The sequence below is a fragment of the Chlamydotis macqueenii genome, chromosome 13, assembly GCF_036417535.1.
Source record: "Chlamydotis macqueenii isolate bChlMac1 chromosome 13, bChlMac1.mat, whole genome shotgun sequence".
NCBI classification, from domain to species: Eukaryota; Metazoa; Chordata; class Aves; order Otidiformes; family Otididae; genus Chlamydotis; species Chlamydotis macqueenii.
In genome coordinates, this window is record NC_141568.1 from 21,968,823 (window position 1) to 21,992,054 (window position 23,232).

The 23,232-nt window shown below is 42.7% G+C and overlaps 2 protein-coding genes across 3 annotated transcripts; one reads left to right on the forward strand and one right to left on the reverse strand.

The window, feature by feature from the left end:
* Positions 1-1,396: 1,396 nt before the first annotated feature.
* DNAJA2 (DnaJ heat shock protein family (Hsp40) member A2) lies at positions 1,397-12,756 on the forward strand. Its single transcript, XM_086757919.1, has 9 exons — positions 1,397-1,565; positions 4,268-4,327; positions 5,314-5,537; positions 6,875-6,955; positions 7,264-7,397; positions 9,104-9,300; positions 10,998-11,142; positions 11,315-11,442; positions 11,958-12,756. Exons 1-9 carry the CDS (start codon positions 1,488-1,490, stop codon positions 12,144-12,146), a joined length of 1,236 nt encoding a protein of 411 aa, XP_086614045.1. The 5' UTR covers positions 1,397-1,487; the 3' UTR covers positions 12,147-12,756.
* A 2,474-nt stretch (positions 12,757-15,230) lies between these two features.
* LOC104483590 (borealin-2) lies at positions 15,231-22,607 on the reverse strand. 2 transcript variants are annotated; one of them, XM_086758282.1, is made up of 10 exons: positions 22,293-22,594; positions 21,767-21,895; positions 20,746-20,786; positions 20,331-20,391; positions 19,614-19,681; positions 18,786-18,853; positions 17,475-17,573; positions 16,547-16,679; positions 16,210-16,296; positions 15,231-15,397 (listed from the first exon to the last, which is right to left on the reverse strand). In XM_086758282.1, the coding sequence occupies exons 1-10, from the start codon at positions 22,420-22,422 to the stop codon at positions 15,350-15,352; spliced, it is 864 nt and encodes a 287-aa protein (XP_086614408.1). In that variant the 5' UTR covers positions 22,423-22,594; the 3' UTR covers positions 15,231-15,349. The 2 variants fall into 2 exon arrangements, with proteins under 2 accessions (XP_086614408.1, XP_086614409.1); XM_086758283.1 differs by lacking the exon at positions 17,475-17,573 and having other exon boundaries at positions 22,293-22,607.
* Positions 22,608-23,232: the final 625 nt, after the last annotated feature.

Here is a 23,232-nt window from a genome sequence, read left to right on the forward strand (position 1 = left end):
AGCCACGTATGTTAAACCATGCAATTACAAAAGCGCTGCACACACAGCCTCCAAAAATACCAAAGAAACATACCTCTCCTTAAGAGGTTTTTTTTTTCTGCACATCTCTGAAACAGACTGATAATTACACTCCACTAAACTGTCTTTCCCGTAGCTGTTCTCTGCCCTGCCGCTGTTTTTCTCCCTTTAAAACTAGTCTCCATTCTCCTGTGCTGCTCTTGACTGCTGCCACACCTGCCACACCAGAGGCAGGTATTACCACCATCTCCTACTGAATCAGATTCGGCCACACTGAATAAACAATGGAGTTTAGGGCCCCATAAATACCAGCCTAAGAAGGAACAAATAAGCCACTAGCAGACTGTATTTCCCAATACAGCCATCGCAACCACAAGCTGTGTCAAGGAACTAAAGACGAAGAGTCCTCCTACAAAGAGGGAAGAAGCCTTTGAGCATCACATCTCCTCCCCTCAGGCAAGGGGCCTATTCAAATTCCTACCCCACAAATCCATTAATTACTTCACAGGGCTTTTTCTGCTCTCTCCTGTGCCAGGTCAGTGATCTGTTCCCAGCAGATACTCCTCAGCCTTGCTCATCTCTCCTCAGGGAGCACCCCCTCCCAGGCACACCCCGGGTTTGCCTACTTCTGGTTTTCCACCCTCACCGACACCTCATCCCATCTCCCCGCGCGAGGCACGCTTGTAGAGCCTGCAGGCAGCCCCTGCCCACCGAGGGGCTGACCACCGACAGACCAGGCCCGGGAAAAGGCTCAGTAGCTGCTCTCCTGGTCGGGCTTTACGAGACAAAGCTCGGATCAAACACAACCGGGCTTTTTATTTGCCTGTGTCCAGCTAGGGCCTCAGGGCACCTGCGCCACGCAAGGACTCCTGTGAGTAGCTGCAGGCCTAGCACGGCAACTGGTGCTTTTTTTAAGATTCTAGAAGTGGAGCAAAACAGGAGAACGGCGCAGACGGGAACCAAGGCTATTTATAACCACGGCTCCAGCAGCGCGGCCCTGAAGGAGAACGCCCGCTCGAGGCGAGGCGGCAGGCTGGCGCGCGGGTGCCCCACGCACCTCAGTGACGTACTGCGACGGGAACGCCACACCCCGCATGGCGCTGTAGGTGCGCGCGGGATCTGCGGCTTCGCGGTGAGGGGCCGGGGGGAGCCGAAAGCGGTTTGCTGGGCGGCGCCCCGCCCCCCGCGCGCCCCGCCCCGCGCCGCGCCCCCCCTCTCCCGCCCCCGCGCGCGGCACGGGCTCGAGTCCCCACGCCCCTGCGAGCGCGCGCGCCCCCCGCCGGGCCGCGCCGGAACTGGGTCAGGCGCCCGGAGTGGGGCGGGGCCGCGGCGCCGAGCTCCTCCCGCGTCGCGGCGTGGTGACGCCGGGCGTCTGCGTGTGACGTCGCGGCGGCTTTCGTCCTGCTGCTGGTCTCGCCCTCGGCGCTCCTCGGCCCGTCCCGGCCCTCGCCCGCCGCCCTGCCGCTGCCATGGCGAACGTGGCCGACACGAAGCTGTACGACATTCTGGGGGTGCCGCCTGGGGCCTCCGACAACGAGCTCAAGAAGGTGCGGGGGAGGGGCGGCGGCGGCGGCCCAGCGCCCGGACGGCAGCGCTGCGGGGGAGGGGGCGGGCTCGCCGCCGGGCAGAGCCCCGCGGAGCGTGCGGGCCCGGGCCCGGGGCCGGCGGGCGGCGGAGCCGGGGAAAGGCCCTGGGTGCGGGGAGCGCGGCCTGGAGGCGGCGGCGGCCTGTGCGGCCGAGGCCTGTGGGGCGGGGAGGGGAGGCGCGGCGCCGGGTGGAGGCGCCTGGTGCCGGCTCAGCCCGCAGAGCTGGGCTGCGCCGCTGGGGCCTGGCGGGTGGGGGGGGCAGCGGGGCCCGGCCGTGCTCCCCGTGTCTCTCCGCCGGGCCTCTGCTGGTCTCCGCTCCGCAGCGGCAGAGCGGTGTTCGCAGCCGGTGAAAAGCCTTTCGGAGGCCAAAATGCTCGTGAGGGACCAGAGCATTCGAAGCGGAGCCATTGTCTGCCCCACGTGTGGGCCTTAGTAAGGTTTCGTTTTGCTCCTGTGTGCGAGCTCTCGGGCCGAGAGTGACAAGGTAAGGTGAACAAAGAAGTGAGGTGAAAACTTGGAGCCCGGTCGTCGCTGTAACGATTCACTACCTCCATTTCATTCCGTAGGGTATCAACCGCTTTTCTGTGAAGGGACTTAATGATCATTTACACGTGAAGGAGGATAATTAACTAGACGGTTTACTAGCAGTGGCCAGCTTCCGCTGATGGGTGGTGCTGGTATTAACAGCTATGCGTTACCCATCATGTGTGTGGTAGCCTAATTTGTGCAGGGATAGGCCATTGCAGTGTTGAAATGGTGTTAGAGGTGGAAGGCGTGCGGTGAGAAGATAGTGCTGTACCCCGAACGTGATCAAGTAGAAAATTTTTTTTCCTTACTGAATTCTCTTAAATGTATCTGTGTCCTGTAAGAATTAAAAACTGACAACAGTTTTCCACTGGGATAACCTCCACTGCTCAATACTAATTGCTAGAGATTAGACTTACTGTGGAATGTAATGTTTCCAACTGCCTGCAAGAGCAAGAAGTTCATCTATATCTTGTTGTCACCAAAAAGGCATATGGATGCATTATTAATAATCTGATATATTGGCCTATATAGGAACATACAGGAAAGTGAAAACAAGTAGGTAATGGCTTAATCAGAAAGGGCTGAGAGAACAGGCTTTAACACTGATTCCTTAAATTAACTTTTATTGAAGTTATAATATGGTTCCAGAGTAGACCTTGTTTCTGAATCCGTTTCTGATTAAATAGTGGTAACTTCCTTTCGGGCCATGTGTAGTCTTAAGAATTGCACTAAACTGGAATGCTGTTATCAGCAAAGACATATGAGGGCTCTCTCTTTTTAAAGATCAGCATGCAAGCTCCTTTTTTTCCTGACTAGATAATGTTATGTAACTCTTGGTTAGACTTTTTCAAATATGTGGGGGAAATCCATTATTATTACAGACTATGCATGTTTCCGGAAGGTTATGCTTTGTTACTGCTGGGTAATTTTTCCTCTAAGACCTGTGATTTTTCTTCTTTATGCTTACTGTGGTTTACAATATTTAGCTTGTAATATCAATGGTTTTTTTTGTTTGTTTCATTAGTTCTTTATCAAACTTTTTTTCTTGATTGTATGCAGAAGTAGAGAATATTTCAAGATAACCAGTAAAAAGAGGTAACTGTGCAGATACAAAAAGGGAATCTGACTTGTTCCAGTACAAAATGGAAAGTTGTGATCTCTGTAAAGCTTTGTGTGGAAAGCTTAACGTTGTAGTTCTAAAGAGGTAGTTTAGGTGCTCTGTTTTACAGAAATAGAGCTTTTGAAAAATCCACTCTAAGAAGTAGTTTTAGTTGTTTGCAGTTGCATCATTGTAGCTTTTTAAAACAAGTATAAACTTAAAAATAAAAGACTGCATACCATGTCATTTTTTAATATCTGCCCCCTGATTGTTGCTGCGGGGTGTTGAGGTCAAGTAGGGGAAGAGTTGAGGTCTTTACTGTCAAAAACTCAAACTGTAGGAAAAGTATCTGCCTGTGCTGTTATTTGCTTTGATTCTCTATAGTATAAGCAAAACAGGTGAAATACTGCTGTAGGAAAAAGTGATGGTCCTGACAGTCCAAAAAAAGCATTCTGAAAAATCTTTTCTGAAGATTTGGCCGTACTTATCCCTCCTACTGTTTTAGAACAATGAAGTTAAATAAAAGCAATGATCTGTACATTTCTACACATGTAACTCATATATTTAGTTCAAAGTGAGATTAAGTCTTCCATTATTGATAGGTAAGGAAGAATAAAATTATCATTGTGAGGACCGACTGATAGGGTTGAATGAGAAGCTGAGGCAGCCATTTTGTTGTCAATATATTGCTGTGACCAAAGTGAATGACAAATGAGTTGAAACTTAAATTCTCACATTGTCGGTTTTGAGTGGGTTCTGTAGGTAAGTCATTTTAATGACAGTCCAATGTGATTCTTCCTGTAAGTTAATTAAGAGAAGCTGAAAAACTATTCTAGCTATTGTGTGTTATAGTTGTGTTTAAATCCAAGTGTAGTTAATCTATGCGTATAGCAATGTCAGAGTTTCTTATGTATCACTTCAATGTATGAGTGATTTCAAACCACTGATTTTCTCACTTTGCTTTACTAGGATTTTCTTTCTCCCTGAAGAATGAATTAATCAAAATTTAAACTAATTTTGTACTTCTTTGAACTAGGCATACAGGAAGCTGGCCAAGGAGTACCATCCTGATAAGAATCCAAATGCAGGGGACAAAGTAAGACCTTTTTTTTTTTTTTTCTTCTTTTTTTAAACTCCTGAAGTTTGCTATTACAGTAATATCTGTACAGGTGTTGGGGCCTTACTGTTACAAGTTGTTCAAAAATAATAACTGTGAGAGGAAACCCTGTCTTGTCTACTTCTTCCCAATCTCAAAATCTACCAGTGTACCTCATGAAAAAATGCAGCAGTTGGTTGAGTCAGATTTGTTGAGAAGGTAATGCTGAGGGAAAAACTGCCTCTCTTCATCTGCTGAGATGATGTCACCTGGCATTGGCATCTACAGGGTATCTGAAAAAGACAGAGAGTCAGTTTTAAAAGTTTTTTTTCAATGTGGCAAAATGTATGTGTGGAGGTTCTTGAAACTGCTGCAACCTGAAACAAATTACATGTGGGAAGGTTAAATTTGATTTGTTATGCTAATAGTGATTAAAGAAAGTTAATTAAGTTGACTCAGCTGATTCTGTTCACAAGAACTGAAGTTTTGAGGGTTGCTTAGAGGTGAGCAGAGATGGCTGTGAAAAGATAGTAATTTGTTTTTGAGGACAAACATGTTAATGTGCAATTTAACAAGTTGCTCAGTTGTTAGCATATTTTAAGTGCCTAATATATCTTGAAGTCTTTGCCATTAGGATGTAACTGTTTGGGGGTTTTTTGCCTGTTGGCTGCTGCAATGTTGTGTAGTTGAAGGTTTTCTTCTTTGGTTGGATTTTTTTTCTGTCTCTGTAAGAAAACTGTCTTATGCTAGTAAGTAAAGAACCAAATCAATTAAGTTTTGCAATAAAATGTCATATTTTATGATACGAGCTAACACAAGTAAGCCCAAGTCTGACTTTTAAGTCTTGCGTATTAGAATGAGGGTAGAAAATTATTCTGTTGCATACCACCTTAATTGGATGTTCACGCTGGGCAAGAAACAGTACTAAAATGCTCCCTTGAAGTTATAAATTATCATGCACTGTTTTGACTCTTTTCCTCTTCTAGTTCAAAGAAATAAGCTTTGCCTATGAAGTATTGTCAAATCCAGAGAAACGTGAGTTATATGATAGATATGGAGAACAGGGTCTTCGAGAAGGTAGCGGTGGAAGCAGTGGAATGGACGATATTTTCTCCCATATCTTTGGTGGTGGATTGTTCAACTTCATGGGTGGTCAGAGTAGAAGTCGTAATGGTAGAAGAAGAGGAGAAGATATGATGCATCCACTCAAGTGAGTATCTTGGTACTGCAGTTTGTACTTTTGAGCTTTCCTGGTCAGTACTTGACTCTGCTAGTTCATGTACTTGATATGCTTCTCAGTTGAGAGGTTCTGCTGTCTGCATCCACTTTTCAGGACTGCGTGTCACGTGTAGCCCAGAAGGCAGTCATCTTGAGTTACTTCTCATAATTGGTTAATCTTACAGTCTACCTAATGCTTTGCTTTGCTTGATTATTAGCTGGTGTACGCTTTGTTAGCATTATTTTCCTTGGTTTTGCTCCTTAATTCTGTTTGTGGAAGTTCTAATCTGAAAAAGCATTCAACAACCAACTCATTAGCTGGATTAGCAGAGGTACTAAGGCTCTGGAAAGACTTAAGTTACCGTGCATTCACAGCGTAATACCAGCTGGAACTAAAGTTGAACTGCATAATTAATGGAAAAGTGTGTGTGGTGGGTTTATTTTTTTCTTTAAAGCCGTGCTTGAATATCACATCTAATTGTGTTTTGTAGATCTCTGCAGTCATAACTGGCTTTTTGCCTGCTGAGCAGGTCCTTTCTAAGTTCTTAAATTAAGCTGTATCTTCCCTGTGGTTGGCAAACTGTGTTTAGTAAGGTCTGTTTACTTTTGCATGCTTGCTTAGTTTAGTCACTAGTACTGTGCACTGTATTATTAATTAGCTTTGGGTTTGTTGTTATTTGTAAACACTGATGCCAGGCAACCTTTTCTCAATACATTGAGTTGAAATTTCTGTCCACTAACAAACCCCTTTAGGAGAAACAGTAAATGCATTCATAAACTTCTATCAATATATGAAGGTTATTCGAGTTGGATAGTGTATTCAAGAGCTTCTAAAAAAATTGAAACATGAGCAAATCTAAAGAGTTAAGTGGCCTTGGGGACATGCTGACACCTCCCCCCTAAACTATTTCATGTGGAAAGCCAATACAGTAATAAGTATTCTATATGTATTCTTATGTATGCATGCTATAAATATTGTCCGGGGTGTCTAGAGAGGTTTGTTTCTCACTTGCCAGGTAGAACTAAAAAAAATAAACCAACTATGGCTATATAACAAAACCTAAAATGCCAGATCAGATTGTTTCCTATAGAGAAACTATCTGGTTTCTTCTGATTAAATTACAGCTTTTCTCTGAAGCTATGTTCAGGATTGTGTGTGGAATAGTTTTTAATGACTCCTTGTTAAAGCTAAAATGATCCTTTAAAATCTTACTTTAATAGCAGTGTTTTAATGTTTTAAATTAAAATTTTAATGTTTTAAAGTGTTTTAATTACATGGGCAAAGTAAACTATTAAATGATAACCCAGGAGAAATGCTTTATTTTGTAGAGTTTCTTTAGAAGATCTGTATAACGGAAAGACAACTAAACTACAGCTTAGCAAGAATGTCCTTTGTAGTGCATGTAATGGGTAAGTTTGTTTATATTTTTGAGTTCTTGGATGGCTTTATTAGCATATAGTGTAATGAAGCGTCTACTGTGTCAGATCTTTATCAGTATTTGGCTTAGTGGAGCCTGCTTTCAGACTAGAAAACTGTTGAACTTGAATGATACTGTAGATAGAACTGGAACTATTCAAGGGCTTTGTTTGGTGGCGGGGAAGGGGGAGAAGAGAACCTGGCAGTGCAATTAGGCATGTTAACCTACTGATGTAGGGGTTTTTTTGTCATATGTTTCTGAAAAACTTGCTTTTCATGCTACTGGTGCTTTCTATTCCAGGCAGGGAGGGAAGGCTGGAGCCGTGCAGAAATGTAATGCTTGCCGGGGTAGAGGTGTACGTATCATGATCAGACAGCTGGCTCCTGGAATGGTTCAGCAGATGCAGTCTGTATGCTCTGACTGCAATGGAGAAGGTAGGCCAAGCTATTCTGTGTTACTAAATGCATTTAGTTGGATTCAACCTGCTGGTTAAGTCTCAGGAAGAACTTATCCAGGACAGTTTTGCTTCCATCTGGTCAGTTGGGTCTAAATCTGATGTCAGCATGGAGAAACCAGTTTACTTGGAACAACAGCGAGATTTACAGTGCTAATGTACTGAAAAACAGCCTGGAAGCTTGAACAGTAGGGATTGATTGTTTTTAAAAACACTTAGATGTGAATACTACTTATTGCTATTACTCTTTACTGTGAAAGTAAAAAACAAGGTTTTGTTGTTTTAGGACCTTTTTGTCTTTTTGAATTTCCTAATATCCAAGGGTGGGTTTAGGTTAAAAATGGAAACCTGAAGTTGGATTTTAACTTCTTCAATTTAAGAAGGTACCTTTTGCTGAATTGGTTATGTTTGGGGGAACAAGTTCAGCACATGACCTGCACTTCATGTGATTCCTGGTTACATTTTCTGCAGTTTGTGGAATAGTAATGTCTCCTTGTGCATGATTTTACTCTTCGCAATACTTGGAAATTAAAAAGAGTTGTATTTTGTGACTGATCAAAACATTTCTTAGATGAAGTAGTGTTTGAATATCTTGTTTTCACTGTGTACGCAGCAAACCTACATATTTAGTAGTTTCAGCTGCATCATAATGTTATGCTTTATTTCACAGAAAGGTGGTTTAAGCTAGCAAGTTTAATGTCTTAAGCCAAGTGCATCTGCTTCTGCCCCTTGGAAATAAGTACTGAACTTGTACAGTTCATGTGGCCTAATATTTTCGTTGCTCTATACAAAGACAATACCTTACTTGAAAAATAAAGATAAATTAGAACAGAGAATTTAAGCTGTTTTCGATAGTCATCCTTCAGTTTTCTGGAAAAAGTAATTGCCTTGCTAGAGGTGACAGACAATGTGAAAAACTATTCTGTTTTGGAGTGTAAAAGTGAAATCCCTTGTGTGAGAAAATGTTAGATCCTTTCCATGGGAAAACCTATATATTGGTCTTGCATGAAACTGTGATTTGACCAGCTGTCTTCTCCCCCATTTTGTATGCAAGGCTCTGTGGTTCTGCTGGCTGCATTTACATAGTCCCATGTCATGGTGGTGTACTGCAAAATGTGGCTGGCAGTGAGCAGAACCCGGGAATCCTTTTTTTCACTGTTGCTAACAAAAGTGGAACTAAGCTTCCTAATTTCATTGAAATGGTTCAAAATTTGTGTTTTGACTTTTAAGGGAGGGGAGATGCTTCACTTTGGTTTTAGCTTCATCTTATAGCTGTTGTCCTCCAGCATAATAAGGAATGAAAAAGTAGGGTTTTTTTTTTCTTTTTTTCTTTTAAGAGTAGTAAGTTGGGTGGTAAGCATACTGGAGTCAAATTAACACTTAAGCAACACTAGAAGCTGTAGATGAAGTCTTGCTTTGGCTTTCTCTAAAGCACCTCACTTTTCAAAATCTTTGATAAGACAGCTTGGAAGGTTCTGTGTATCTTTGTATTCTGCCCCATCCCTCTTTTTTTTTCCCTTCTCCCTCTTCCAGCTACGGTAAACTGAGCCTGTCTTTCCTCTTGTGAGGAATTCATAAAGCAACATCTAAATCACTGATTGTTTTGCATGTGTTCTTCAGCTTACCTTAAAATAATTGGATGCAGTTATGAGGAAATCTCTGAACTCTAAATTTGCCTTTCTTTAGGTGAAGTAATTAATGAAAAAGACCGCTGTAAAAAATGTGAAGGGAAGAAGGTGATCAAAGAGGTAAAAATACTTGAAGTCCATGTAGACAAAGGCATGAAACATGGACAAAGAATTACATTCAGTGGAGAAGCAGATCAGGCTCCAGGTGTGGAACCAGGCGATATTGTCCTCTTGCTCCAAGAAAAGGAGAATGAGGTAATGCTTTTGAATTTATATTTTAAATGCCTTTTATCCTAGTCTTTAAGTGATATAGATGGCTGTTCATTTTAAAGTCATTCATATAGTTGCAGCTCTGGAAGAGATGGTGAATAGCTTTTAGTAGATCTGTAGCAAGTAACATGGCTTTCATGCTGAGCCAGAAGAAACTTTGCAAGTCTGTAGCCAGAGGACATGCAGATACTGGTGTTTCCTAGTGCAAATAAAAGGTAGCTTTCTTAGGTAAGGTCAGGCTGACTTTGTTGCGCTGGACGCAGTGAAGAGCCACTCAGGATGTTAACTTCAATGTGCTTTGCTTGTAACACTAACAAAATGCTAGGTGTTGCTTTTTTTTTTTTTTTTTTGATGTCTTGTGACATGGCAGGGAACTCCTATTAAAATCCCCAGATGGTGCTTTCTCTCTCTGCTACTGTGGTTGTGGAAATGTAACACGGAATGCTGATGTGACTCACTCATTGAACAAAACAAATAAACATGATTATTTTGTAGTAGTTTGTTAAGGCTTTTGCTTACTGTATTCTGGGGTATATACATGGCACTTTTGAATTAAATACTGCAATTTATCTTCTTCTGTGTTAAAACTCCCTTAGGGCAGAGTTAAGGTCACTGCTTCTTTTTTTGAATGCTTTTGTTTAAAAAGGCCAGGTATTACTATGATGAAATACGAAATACTTTGTATGTTATGCTCTAGAAAAAATATTGAATGGAATGGTGGGGGGGGTTCTGTTGTGACACAAAGAATAGCATTGGGTACAAATTTACGTTTCAGTCACATATTAAGGATATAATAGTTATCTGAAAATTAGGTGCTTTGTAAGCTTTTCAAAGCTGGGTCAAGGACTGCTAATTTGTCGGTCAGTTTTGCATAGCTTTATACACATTCTTCTCTTCTGTAATGCTGGCTGAAACATGGCATCGCAGTTGATTTTTTGACTATCGTAAGGGAAAAAACAGTCTGTGAGCGTACAGAACAGTCAGATATGCATGACAGCACCGAATTCCAGATGGTGGATGCCATTTCTGTCTTCATCGTCTTCTGAACTACATCTAGTTATACAGTATTAACAATTCTGAAAAATACTGTACCTTGTGTCCTACCAAGTAAAACTAGGCTGGCTTTTAGTGTTCTTAAAACTTCCCTTCAGGTGGGAGTCAATGGTTTTGCCAGTGGATAAAGCTGACATTTACTCTGATTAAGAATCCTGAGTGATACGGCTTAAAGATCACTTACGACTGCTGTGGACTAATTGATCAAAGCCCTGTGGTAGATAAAGTAAGCTGAAGCAGATACGTGTGAGGACTAGTGTGTTTTTTGGAGTCTGGTGCAGGGGAAGTAGGGTCAGACTGCCCTAAGTTTTGTTTATAGGTTGCTTGTGTGGAACATCTTGGGGGTAAGAGAGCACTGCTGCTATACAGGCCTTCTTGTTCACTTTGATCCTTACATCATGGGACATAGTGTGATTTGCCTTGTTTTAGACGACACTTTGATCGGGCACAAACTTTCCAAGCGTGTTAAGCTATTGGAATTAACAGGATCAAGTCAACTTTGTACAAAAGCTGTGACTCTGACATTGGATTGTAAGAATAAATAATAATGAATTCTAAACAACTAGTCTAGAAATAACTATTCTAAATAACTAGGACTAGAAAAGGTATCTCCTGTTCTTGTTTTTCAGGTGTTCCAGCGGGATGGGAATGACTTGCATATGACGCACAAGATTGGACTTGTTGAAGCACTGTGTGGATTTCAGTTCACATTTAAGCATCTTGATGGACGTCAAATTGTGGTTAAATATCCTCCTGGAAAAGTAATTGAACCAGGTAAGCTTGACCTGATAAGGACTTTTCTGACTATGCTTTTGTGATTCTTGAACACTTAATCCTATTCTTGTTGCCCTGTTAACTGAGCCTGTGCTAGAGAAATGAAGAGAATTGTATAGAGAAGGATTTGTTCTGAACAGCACTCTCCAGCTTACTTCTCTTTGAATTACAGGTTGTGTTCGCGTAGTCAGAGGTGAAGGAATGCCACAGTATCGCAATCCTTTTGAGAAGGGGGATCTTTACATTAAGTTTGATGTTCAGTTTCCTGAAAATAACTGGATTAGCCCAGAAAAGCTTTCAGTAAGTAGTTTTTCAAGCATAAATGTGGTGGTCTTACTTGACAGTGTATGCAAAGTCTGTGTTGTACCTCACATGGTTGCTTTCAGGGCTTAAATTTAGATGCAAGTACAGTTGTTCTTTTAACGTTGTTTATGGGCAACATGTAACTTGAAAATACCAATAGGAATATGAATGTATGGGGCCTGTATTTAAGAGTTGTGCAGATGTGGGGCAGGCGAGGGCAGAAGGAAGAATCTTCCTGCTGCTGTGTGATAAATTTTCAGAATGCAGCTGTATTTACTGATTGCACTCTTGGTTGATGATATGTGGAGCTGTTGGTTTTCTTTAAGCAGCATCTTCCAGTTGATACAAATACTCTGGGTACTTTTAAATGAGTATGCACTTCAGGGTTTACATCAGCTCAGCCTTCTAAACCAACCCTGCTCTGAGAGGGAATCTTGCAGTTGTGGGAAACCGGTCAGTTTACTTAGAAGTTATAGATGCAATACTGAATATGCTTCTTTTTTGGGGGGCAGGAACTTGAAGATCTTTTGCCAGCTAGACCAGAATTTCCCAATGTAATTGGTGATGCAGAAGAGGTAGATCTTCAGGAATTTGATACCACTCGTGGTTCAGGTGGTGGCCAGAGACGTGAAGCTTATAACGATAGTTCTGATGAAGAAAGCAGCCATCATGGACCTGGGGTACAGTGTGCCCATCAGTAAACGTTTGTCTAAAAAGTTGCACAAGGATTTTCTTTCAAATTTTGCCTGACTTGTTTTCAACAATCCAGCTGGATTGTATAAGTAATCCAGATGAACCAATGGACATCTATTGCTGTATGTGTAACTTTTAAATTGGTCTATAGTATCTACAGAGTGTAATTTAAACTAACCACAAGCTTACATCTTCATTTTGACTGTGTAGCAGAATAAAGCACTTGAAAGGAAGACGAGACTCCTTTTCACATGGGTTTTAAGTTTGTCCTCGTATCGGTGCTTGATTTTTATCAGTTTTGTGTAGATTTTAAGTTTCATATTTTAAATTTAAATTCTACATTGTAAAGTTTGTGTACAATTTGTCCTGAGGCTTGGTATTGGCTGCACCTGCATAAGCTGCTACAAGTAGAATAAAGAATTTCATAGCCTGTATCTGTCATCTAGATGCGTGGTAAATGGGCTTTGCACATAATGGGTTTAGAGCTGACTGGGAACAAGGGAAGACTAAATTAGAAGTGGTTGTAAGGGTGGTTTGTCTTTTTTTTTTTGGTTTTTTTTTTCTACCATCTTGTGAACGGTTTCTGAAATTAAATAAAAGCAGTTGGTGTATAAGATACTTATTTTGCCTTGTAACTCTTAATTTTCTAGTGGCTTTAAGTATGCTGTGTATGAAGATGGTAGATATCTTAAAAACACAGGGAAGCTGAAGTTGCTTTAAGACTCAAGTGCAGTTAGCTACCAATTGTGTGCCACATATAAAAGTCTTTCCTTGTAATGAGGTATGACTAAATGGGCATGGGGAGGACTGCAGCCAGTCCCCTTTGCATGAACAAAACACAAGTTTATCACAGTTCAATCAGAAGATAATCTTAATTTAAAAGGTTACCAAATCCCAAAATAATGGTGTCTTTATCTTAACCTTTGAATCCACTTCAAAGCCTGATTCAGCCTGACTTCCTAGAAAAATGTTTCCAGTTTTTAAAAAAAAACTCTGTAAAAATGAACATTATGCCTGGCAACTTGTGGTTGCATTAACACAGTTTGTGAAGAGATTGAGATTAGTATTGTACTTGAGAAAAATTTTTGACCTGGAAACATACGAACTGTAGATGTTATCTTCCCAGTTATTTGCACTTTCTGTTTTAACTGTTAAGACAATATATTCTCCAGCTTTAGTTCTGTTCCTTATTTATATGCTTTTAATTGGTAAATGCCACAACAAAGCAAAAAAAAGTGACCTTAAATCATTACCAGGTACCAGTTACTTAAGCATTTTGAAAAATAGGTTTACAAAGAAGTTGAAGTAGTGAGTAGAAGAAAGATTACTGCTGTTTGGAAAAAAAATGAAACGTGTCAAAGACTTATCTGTTAATATGCAACAATTTCTCAGCCCCTCACGTAGGATGTCATAGGAACACTGTATTTTAGTTATTAACCTGTAACCTTCCACTCTCACCTTGGGCTGATGAAGTTGAAGCAATCACTGGAAAAAAAGGTGTGGGGCAGTTAATTGTATGCCTCTCTTACCCAATTTATAAGGAAGGCTGTAGATGTAAGTAGAGTTCTGGAGGCTTCCTAGCCTGGGGACAATTCCTAAGAATCACTTCAGTTGCCAGAGAGTCCTTGTGCTTCATTACAGTGTATAGCCTGCCCTCCATGTCAGGGCTCTTAGTAGCAGCCTTTTAGTCACAAAAAAAGCTAAGCTCTAAATTGCAATTCAGAAATACTTTAACAAGCAGGCCTGGTATGAAACACTGGCAACTCTTTTTGTAATACGACTACCACCATAACAAAACCCCCAGTGAGATCCACAGCAACAGTGTGTTTGGCCTGTCTGGCAAAGCATGCCTAACACTATACCTTTCCCAAAAATTAAAAAAAAAAAAACCAACAACCCTGCAGGTTTCAGTACTGCATTGCAATTTTGGCTACCTGAGTGTAGTACAGGAGTGACTAGTTAAATTATTTCTCTCGTAATGCCTGCATTAATCAAAAGCTGATACCACATTGAGGTGATGCTCTTACCAATTTAAGGGAAAATGGATGTTAATTCCAGTTAAACTACTGCATTACAAAGCTAATTATTCACGAATGTTCTGTAAACTTCATGTATAATTGGGAGGAGAGGTTTATTGCTGTATTTTTCTGGTTACTAACTGAGAGCATAGTTTTAATCTGGGTTTGATACATGTTCTTTACCAGTTTTGTCTCCCATCCCTTTGGAAAGCTCTGGGTTTTTTTCCTTATTTGAAATTTGTGACCTTTGTTTCCTTAAGTGAAGCAAGGGTAGAAGCAGACCAGAAGGAAAACTCATCTAGATTTCATTTTTCATCTAATATTTTAGTTTAAAGAGTGTGGGAGTCTTTCATACCATCCGTTGACACAGTGCAAACACTTTAATTGAAATCACCACTGGCAGAATAAAAGTCAAGTGCAGCCGCAAGCTCTGAAAATACTAGAGCACCCACAGCACAGTGACTGCTGGACGGGCGGCTTTACCAGGAAAGATGCTAGAAGTCTTTTGTACAAGTTACTCAAAAGAATGTCAGTACTAGAAGAACTGGGTTGACATCACAAGTTACAGTAAGCCTGGGTTGCTATCTGACATCCTGCACACTACTGTCATGTCACAGCACAAGACTAGAAATAAGTTTTATTCCTGTGCCAGGTTCATATATGCCACCACAGAACTAAAGTTACATGCCTTAAAAGGTCATTCAAGAGTTTAGAAGCTTCCCCTTCAGCTTAATTCCAGAGTTACATTCAAGGAGACTGATACTGGGAAGACTAAACATGAGTCATAAACCAACACTACATTCTGCTTGTGGCATGCAGAAAAGAATGACAAAGAGAGCTCTGCACTTACAGATAGTTATGTAAAAACAACAGAGTCCTGTTTAGACTATCAGTTAAAACTTATTTCCTACATGCAACCTACTACTTACTAGTCATTTTAGTGCAAACTGAGGTTAGCTGTTAACTAAGCTTTTTCCAAAGTTGGAAAAGTAGAATTGTTTTCTGCTGTTGTGTCCTTCACAGAGATAACAGGAATTGAATAATACAGATCACATTGTAAGCTTTTATAAAAAAAACAAAACATTTACTTGGCAGTATACAGCTTTATTAAGACATTATAGATATTCTCTATGCACTTTAGAGGCAGCAACCAACAGCTGTCATGAATATTTTGTAGTCACGAGACTGTTCCGTTAATTTGGTTTAGCTGTTGCCTTTCCACACAGTACAGTCAGCTCACTCTAAGGGGAGAAAAATCCATTTTAGTTCAAGCTACCCAACAGAACTGGGAAGAAGAGAGAGAAAAGTCACTATTGCTAAAAGTAAGCAGCGAGCAAACACTCCCCTATTCTCTACCGACAGCACCAGGTCCACGCTATGAAACACAAACCAGCTTCCAGACCTTTAGCTTAACTCTGACAGCTGCATTCAAGTCTAAACACCTGCAAGACTGGAAACTGATTAATATTTCTTATGTCTACATAGACTCCTAGTGCTGCACATGACTTCATCCAAAAGCCTAGGTACCCTCATCTTCAGAAGAGTCAGGCATGATGTGTTCATTCTGCTCCAAAACAATTTACTTCCCTGAACCAAAGGTAAGGCAGTTACTATTCAACTGCAGCAGAGAATTAACAGGAGCACAGTTCTTACCCAGCAAGGGACATAGAATAATGGAGAGATCGTAACAGGAACCGAAACTTAGCTGTAGCCTTGTAAGCCCTTGTGAATACGAGACGGTGAATGGCAGTTTGCTCACATGGCAGGAGACACCAGAGCAATCTAGAAGGAAGAGCTTATGCTTCTGTTGGCCCCTGGCAATTACCAAACCGCATGTGTTCACTGAAGTGCATTTACTTTTATACGTTACGTACGTGGCAGTTCTCCCCTTCCCGTTCCTCCCTCGCCCTATTCCTCCCTCCAATTCATGCCAACCCATTTAGGCTTAACCTCAGAAGAGTCAAATCACTTCAAATTTGCATTCCTGACAGTATCTCACATGAAAACCTGAGACTAGGTGTCTGAATATGTAAACCTACTAGTTTAGGCTTACCACTAAGTTATGAATATGCTGTACTGTATCTTGATGTAGTAGTTGCACATCAATACCACGGAGGTCGCCACCGGCCGTACACAGTGTCTAAACATGAAAAGAAACAGTTGTAAGATCAAAACTATTCTGAAAGCTTTTACTGGGTGGCCAGCTTTTCTGAAAATCACATGCTTCCCTGCTACACTGCAAAACTGTAGTAACCATTTTTCCTTTTGTTTAGCAGCAACTCATTCAGGAATAGCAAGAGTTATCACTATCAGACTACTCACAGTTTATCAGCTATTGTAAGATAAAAATGATGTTTGTTTTTTTTTTTAAAAAAAAAAAGTTTCAATACCTGTCCATCAGCCAGAGGAATGTTTACAAACGGAACAGTCTTATCTTGGGGTACTGATTTACTTCTTAGTAACATGCCTTGAACTCTTCCACTGGTAGGTAGAGTTCTTGAGACAGTCTGCTGGGGTCCAGCACTAGAACACAACAAAAATGTTACTCTGAGGTTGACTTCCCATGCTCTGCAGGGAATTTCCAAGCATGAAGCAAATGCAAGTAGTAGCAAACATACCTAACAGAAAGGCAGTCATGTTTAAGTTTTTCCATGGGCCACTCGGTAACAAGACTATCCGCTCTCCAATATCAACAGTGAACGCTTACAGTTTTGGAAGAGGAAACTTCGTGCCTCAGGGCTCAAGCTAAGATGTGCACTGTCTCTGCTACAGAGGCGGATATCAAGAAATAACCAAAGCTGCAAGCTCTCTGAGATACAGGGCGTGCTTTACACCACACTGCATTCACGATACATTTGTTCTTCCTCAAATCTTCCATTTTTGAAGTGAAGTCTCTTCTGCATGGAAGCAAGCCTCTGAAATTCAGAGGCAGCCAAGATAAAACCAAGCCACTTGCTGGTTTTGTGACACAGTTAGGACATCATGTTTCTCATCCCCTCACTTTGGCTGATGGCTTCTGCCAAGAGCAAGCTCTGTAGCATGTGGAGAATGATTATAACTGAAAACCTTAACTGCTCAATATGCGAAGAACTGATTGTCAACTTATTTGGTTGGGGTTCTTTGGGGGTTTGGTTTATTTTTATTTTTTTAAACACGCTGATGTTTTGGTGACTTTTTTATCAAGCTTGGGCTCTGAGAATTACTTTAAGCTGTAAACTATACCTTTAAACAATACTCGGCAGAAGTAGAACTTATAATTAAAAAAAAATAATAAATTTAACAAATTTCTTTATTAAGAACAAGCCAAAAAACTCTTACCTTTTAGACACTTTTGGTGTGACTTTGAAATTTGTGGCACTGCAATCCAAAGGAAGAGACTTAATAGCCTCAGTCACACTTGCAGAAGAGTGAGAAGACCTAGCAAAAAGTGGTTGTTGGTTTTGGTTTTTTTTATTTCCTCTTTATCTATCTACTGTAGAGTTTTAGCCAAGACAAAGAAAGAGCTGGTGAATCAGAGAACACTGAAGTGCTCCACAACAGAGATCCAGTGCACACACATGTGAACCAGCTCTGCAGAGGCAGATGCGATCTAACAGCGCCTCACACCAAGGGGGAGGAAAGGATAATTTATGTGAGACAGGGCTGCAGTATCAGAGCTGGGCATAATTAAGGGAGCATCCACAGCTTTCTATTTGAGTGTACAAAAATTTCTTGGGAAGTTTCTTTTTCAGCAGGAATCAATTTTTCTAGAAACTTTTCACCAAAATCTTGACGATAAACATTTACCTCACTCCTTCCTTTTGTCTCCTTTTTCCCACACAGACTTTGGAGATACTGTAAGGGCATGTGGCTTTGGTCCAGTGCTACTGTACTTGAATAAAAGCAACCTTTCAAGACTGAAAAGTTAGACTTCCCCAGGCAAAGCAGTTTTATCTAATTTGATTTTGTTTAGCCAAAAATTCTATAATCCAAATTCAACAAAGTAATTAAACCTGGCTAAGATTTTGTTAATTTCTTTTAGGGACACTAAACACATTATTTAAATCTCATTTCTCTGAAAACAATTTGAATTTATCAAATCAAGTGCTAGTGGGTACAAGTATGCACACTGGAGCCACAGGTGTAGCAGGAGCTTCTCAAAAACATTTTCATCCAGATATCCACCAATTTTTTAATTCCTTAGACCTTACAGTGAGACTTGAATTTGGTCCATCATGACTGTAAGTAGCTTTAAGGTGTTTTTGCAAGCGTGTATTTTCCTGCTAATGACACCTCCCTTTCAACTATGTATGAGGGCAAAACTATTGCACAACAATTCACTAGTCGTAACAGAGCAAAGATGATTCCCTTACACACTCTCCTCCATTAAGTGTTGTCTGGAAATCTGTACTGACTACAGAGATTCAGAGCTGAGCATTCAGTGAGTTGAGAGATAATACAACTACAGCCCTCCATCAGCCAGAGCACTTTTTGTGTTCAAGGCTCACATCACCACAGCGCATCTGACTCTGATTATGGAAGACATCTTTATCAGATGGCCCCACATCTCAGCTACTTTATCTGAAAGAGTTTTATTCAGCATTCACAAGTTCCAGTGACTTTGAGCTATCAAAGCTCAGTCTTTCTTACCTAGAAAGATGGTTCAGTTTGCTATTTAAACCAGAGGGCAATGAAACCAACGACTTTGTTTTGGAAACCTGAAAGCGTATAGGTAAGACTGCAGTTAAAAGAAGTGGCATTTTAAGGCAAGATGATAGATATTTCCAGGGAACAGTACTGTAAGAATTCCCTTTGAAAAAAGAACAGTTAAGCCCCATAGTGCCGCCTTTTATCTAGTTCTACATGTACATAAAACATCAAATACGCATTTCAAAACCAGAGTTTCATAATGCCAAAACTTCAAACTGAAGTTCTGTACAAACAACCACCTTCCTAACAAAACACCCTTCCAACTTGTGAGCCCTCTTACAATTAATGCCCATTAACTCTGCATATAATTTTTTGTCTTTGATGTCATCTTGCTACATTCTTCAGCATCCAGTGGTAAAATTGACACACCTGTGCTATTTGGTTTGGAGATCAAGGTGGACAAGAATGCACAAGTCATTCAGTTATAGAAAAGCATGTATTAAAACATAAAGTTGAGGGCTTTTTTAAAAAACGTTTCAACAAAAAAAAAAAAAAAAAAGGTTCCTCAAGCCATCAAGACTTATTGGTAAGTCAAGAGAGAGACTATGCCAGTATTCACAAGTCTGTGAAGTTCAGACACCATCTTTCATTATAAAATTAATTTACTGTACAGTTTAGCCTTGCTTTTAACTTAAATACCTTGAATTTAAAACAACTGATTTTTCAAACAAACAGCAGGCCACTGGCCTGCCTGGTCATGGATCTAGCAGGGTCACAGCAGGTCAGAACTGATTAAACTGTTACGTTGTTTGTTCAGGATAAACTTACTTTTTTAGATATTTTCTTTGTAGAAACAGGCTTGGCATCTTCATATTCAACAATTGTAGTTACCTTAACTAGAAACATTAGAAAGACAAAGAAAATTTTTTTTTAAATCTCATGAAGAGCACAAAACACCACTTCAAACTCATTTGTTTGAAGCCTGTTTATCCACTCACAGCTACGTATCGGTTCTGCTATCCAGTGGTCGCTTGCCCAAGACAGAGCTCAAAGCAAACACTGCGGTTTGTCATAGACACTGCGACACACAGGACAGTTAAGGGACACTAGATAACCCTTCAGCCCCCAAACAGAATCACATTTCAGTGGCAGCGTCCTTCTTACTGCATATTTTGGAGTATGGAGAGAAATGGTATTTTCCTTACAAACCTCAATGCGCAGGAGGTCAAAGGGGAACCTATGCGAAAAACAGGGGTGACTTTCCTACCTCTTCTGTAAAGCACTGACAAGTCACTTCAATCTGCCTCTTCTCGCCATCTTCAGTGATAAATCCAAAGGGCAGGAACTCTTACCTCCTGTTTTAAAGCACCTGAACAGAGGAACAGCTCAGGAGCCTCCACACTGAATGCTGAGGGGACCTGTATGTTAAACACTTTTCCCTCTTGTATCCCTCAGGCTTAACATTCACTTAACAAATGCTCAGTAAAAACCAATCAAAAGAAAGAAAATTTAAGAGCCAAGCTATATATTACTGGATTGACTTGCCTTTTTTGCTGTTGGTCCTCACCAGTTTTGGATTTGGTATGTCTTCTAGGGAGCAGTCAGTCTAAAAAAAAAAAAAAAAAAAAAAAGGAAAAGTTTGTCCAGCAAGGGAAAGTCAACAGATTTCGCCCAGTAAATGCCTATTATCCTGCAAAACGCAGGGAACTAAAAGGGCATAAAATAAAGTGACAGAAGTGGGATGGGCTGAACATCAGTTTATTTTTTCACAAACATCTGGATTTCTGCCTGCAGATGACTCTAAAGCTTTAAATAATGTTCATAACTGCACTACAGCTGGCTGCCTAGCCTTTTCATATTGTCTTCTATTTCAACAAAATCACTTGTCTGAAACGTTTACAGCAGAGAAATACAACTTCTGTTCTGTAAGCTGTGATAAAATTTGAAAACACACACTTACCACTGCAGCAGCAAGAGCCACTTCCTCCCCTCCTCGCAAGTCTGTAAGTCAAAAAACTATAACTTGTTTATATACTGTTACTGGAGTAATTGTTATCTGTAGGTTCTCACCCTATAGGCTACGAAGCTGAACAAGTAATTCAGGACTACCGTTGCTTAAACAGTTAACCACAGCTAGCATACACGTCGCATGTGAACAAGATTCAAGTCTTGTAGGACAGTCACTCCCCCAAAGCAAGGATGGCAATCTTACACCATATCAGCACGTTTCATCTTTCAAAGGACACCGAGCACAGTCACACCGCACACAACAGCATTCAAAGGAGAAACCCCCGCACAGTGTGCTGCTGAAAGCTGACACTTGCAGGCACAAGTTTTCGAGAAAGACACTGAAACACATACTCAGCAAAGGCTTACAGTAAACTCAAGTTTTTCAAGAGCCTTAGGTTTGATCTTTGTGCAGCCCTTGCAATTTCCAGCTGCAAGGTGGATTCCAAAAATACCAGTTCTCACTGGAATATACTGCACACCACAGTTTAGACTGCTGCATAAATGTGAAGTTAAAATTAAACTTCTTCGCTCACCATCACAGATGAACGACTAGATAAGAAAGGATCAGTAGTAAAGGACTTCAAATTAACAGAAAGAGAGAATAATCTCTGTGGTTAGGACGAAGAGATTCAGACGGAAATAAGCACTGATGTTCTTACGCATGGAATTATTCCTTGTCTCTTCAGCATTTACATAAGACGATTTCAGAGCACACACGACTTAAGAGCAAGGCTGCAGACTCTACACGCTGTTACCTACTGATTCCACACCCGCCCTTACGCGGGTCACTCCGCTCGAACTCCGCGCTCCCTGGGCGCCCGCTGCGCGGCACTGCTGCGCGCCGGCTGGGAACGCGCGGCAGGGAGCGAGCGTCCCCGCAGAGCCGGCCGCGTTTGCGGGTTTTCTCGCACCGGCCAAGGGTGCACCGCGCTGCCCGCGCCCCTGGCCGTCACCGGACCGCGAGCGCTTACCGAGTAAGTCTTTCCTTTTCATTTTCCTGATGGCGACGGGCATCTTCAGCAGCTCCACTGTAAAGGCCTTCTCGGCTGTTTGCAAAAGCGAGTCAAGCTCTTTCTTCATTTCCTGGATATTTTCCTTGGCTTTAAAACAAACCAGGGTTCTATTGCCGTATTTGTAACCCATTTCTAAGTATAAGCGCGGGTAGACCGCCTTAAAAAATAAAGTAGCGGTTCGTCCGGGGTGATCCGGCCCGGGAGCCGGAGAGCCCTGCGGCCGCCATCGGGCGCTCCGGGGCCTGCGGGCACACGGTGCCGGGAGGTAAAACGCGAGGGGCCCGCGGGAGCCGGGGAACGAGGCCCGCGAGCTCCCGCGCCTCCCGGTCCTCCCCGGAGCGGCTCCGGCCGGCCGCTCCCCTCCCGTCCCCTCGGGGGTTCGTTCCCCGCGCCGGGCAGCGCCAGCACCGCCACCGCCACGGTGCCCGCCCTCGGCGCCGTGCGGGGCAGCCCCAGCGCGCCCGGCGCTGCCGCCCGGCCCTACCCTGCTGGTCGAAGTCTCGGAGGAAGAGCGCGACGCGCTGATCCTTCTTCTCCTGGGAGAGGGCCCCGCGGTCGGGCTCCACGCCCGAGTCGGTGCTGCGCTGCTTGCCCACGGGCTTCTTCAGGGGCATAGCTGGCACCGCACGGGGCAAACGCGCCGGAGCTCGCCCGCGAAGCTTTTGTAAGGGCGGGGGGGCCTCTTCCTGCCTCCTCCCCGCCTCCCCCTCCGCCGGCGGACACACCCTCCGGGGCGGCGGGGCGGGCTGCGGCCGTGAGGGGCCGAGGCGGCCCGGGAGGGTACCCGCGGGCCCTCGGCCTCTCCGATCGGAAGGGAGGGAAGGGGGCGCGCGGAGGGTGAGAATTGGGGATTCCCCGCCTCGGTGGTTGGCCCGGACCCGGCCGGACAGGCACAGAGTCGGGGCCGCCGCGTCCTGAGAGGAGCTGGGCCGGCACAGGTGTAGCCCACCCGCACGCACAGACCCTTTGTCCCGGTGGAACCAAACTTATCGCGCTGCTCTGCTGATGGTTTTGAAGCGGCCGCTGCAGAACCGGGCACACGAGGAGCCGCGGTGGGGCGGGTGACCGCTTCCACCCCGGCGGCGAGCGCCGTGGGGCCCGGGGGCAGGCAGCGGTTCTGCTGCCGGGACTCGGACCGGTACTGGAAACCCCTTTGCTGCACGGGAAGGACCCTGCCTCAGAGCCGAGGTTTGGGTTTAGCTGTTTTATCGCTGTTCAGAATATGCAGTGCTTCAAAGCGAGCAGAGTGAGCAGCCCGTTCTGCCGGATGCAAATAGTTACAGGTTGTGTAAATTGTAATCAGGTGAAGAGAGCATTTAATAAACGTGTAATAAGGAGAAAGGTGTGACTACAGGTAGTATTGAACGGACAAAACCTTTCACATCCATATCCTTAAAAGTAGAATTCCTTGCGAATCTTGCATG

What these genes read in the sequence shown, in the direction of transcription:
- DNAJA2 (XM_086757919.1), top strand. Translation starts at nt 1,488, where the DNA reads ATGGCGAACGTGGCCGACACGAAGCTGTACGACATTCTGGGGGTGCCG. An exon ending in CCGACAACGAGCTCAAGAAG is followed by an intron (nt 1,566 to 4,267) that starts GTGCGGGGGAGG and finishes TCTTTGAACTAG; the next exon opens with GCATACAGGAAGCTGGCCAA. An exon ending in CTCTGACTGCAATGGAGAAG is followed by an intron (nt 7,398 to 9,103) that starts GTAGGCCAAGCT and finishes GCCTTTCTTTAG; the next exon opens with GTGAAGTAATTAATGAAAAA.
- LOC104483590 (XM_086758282.1), bottom strand. Translation starts at nt 22,422, where the DNA reads ATGCCCCTGAAGAAGCCCGTGGGCAAGCAGCGCAGCACCGACTCGGGC. An exon ending in CCGAGACTTCGACCAGCAGG is followed by an intron (nt 21,896 to 22,292) that starts GTAGGGCCGGGC and finishes TTTGTTTTAAAG; the next exon opens with CCAAGGAAAATATCCAGGAA. An exon ending in GAAAAGGAAAGACTTACTCG is followed by an intron (nt 20,787 to 21,766) that starts GTAAGCGCTCGC and finishes TTTGACTTACAG; the next exon opens with ACTTGCGAGGAGGGGAGGAA.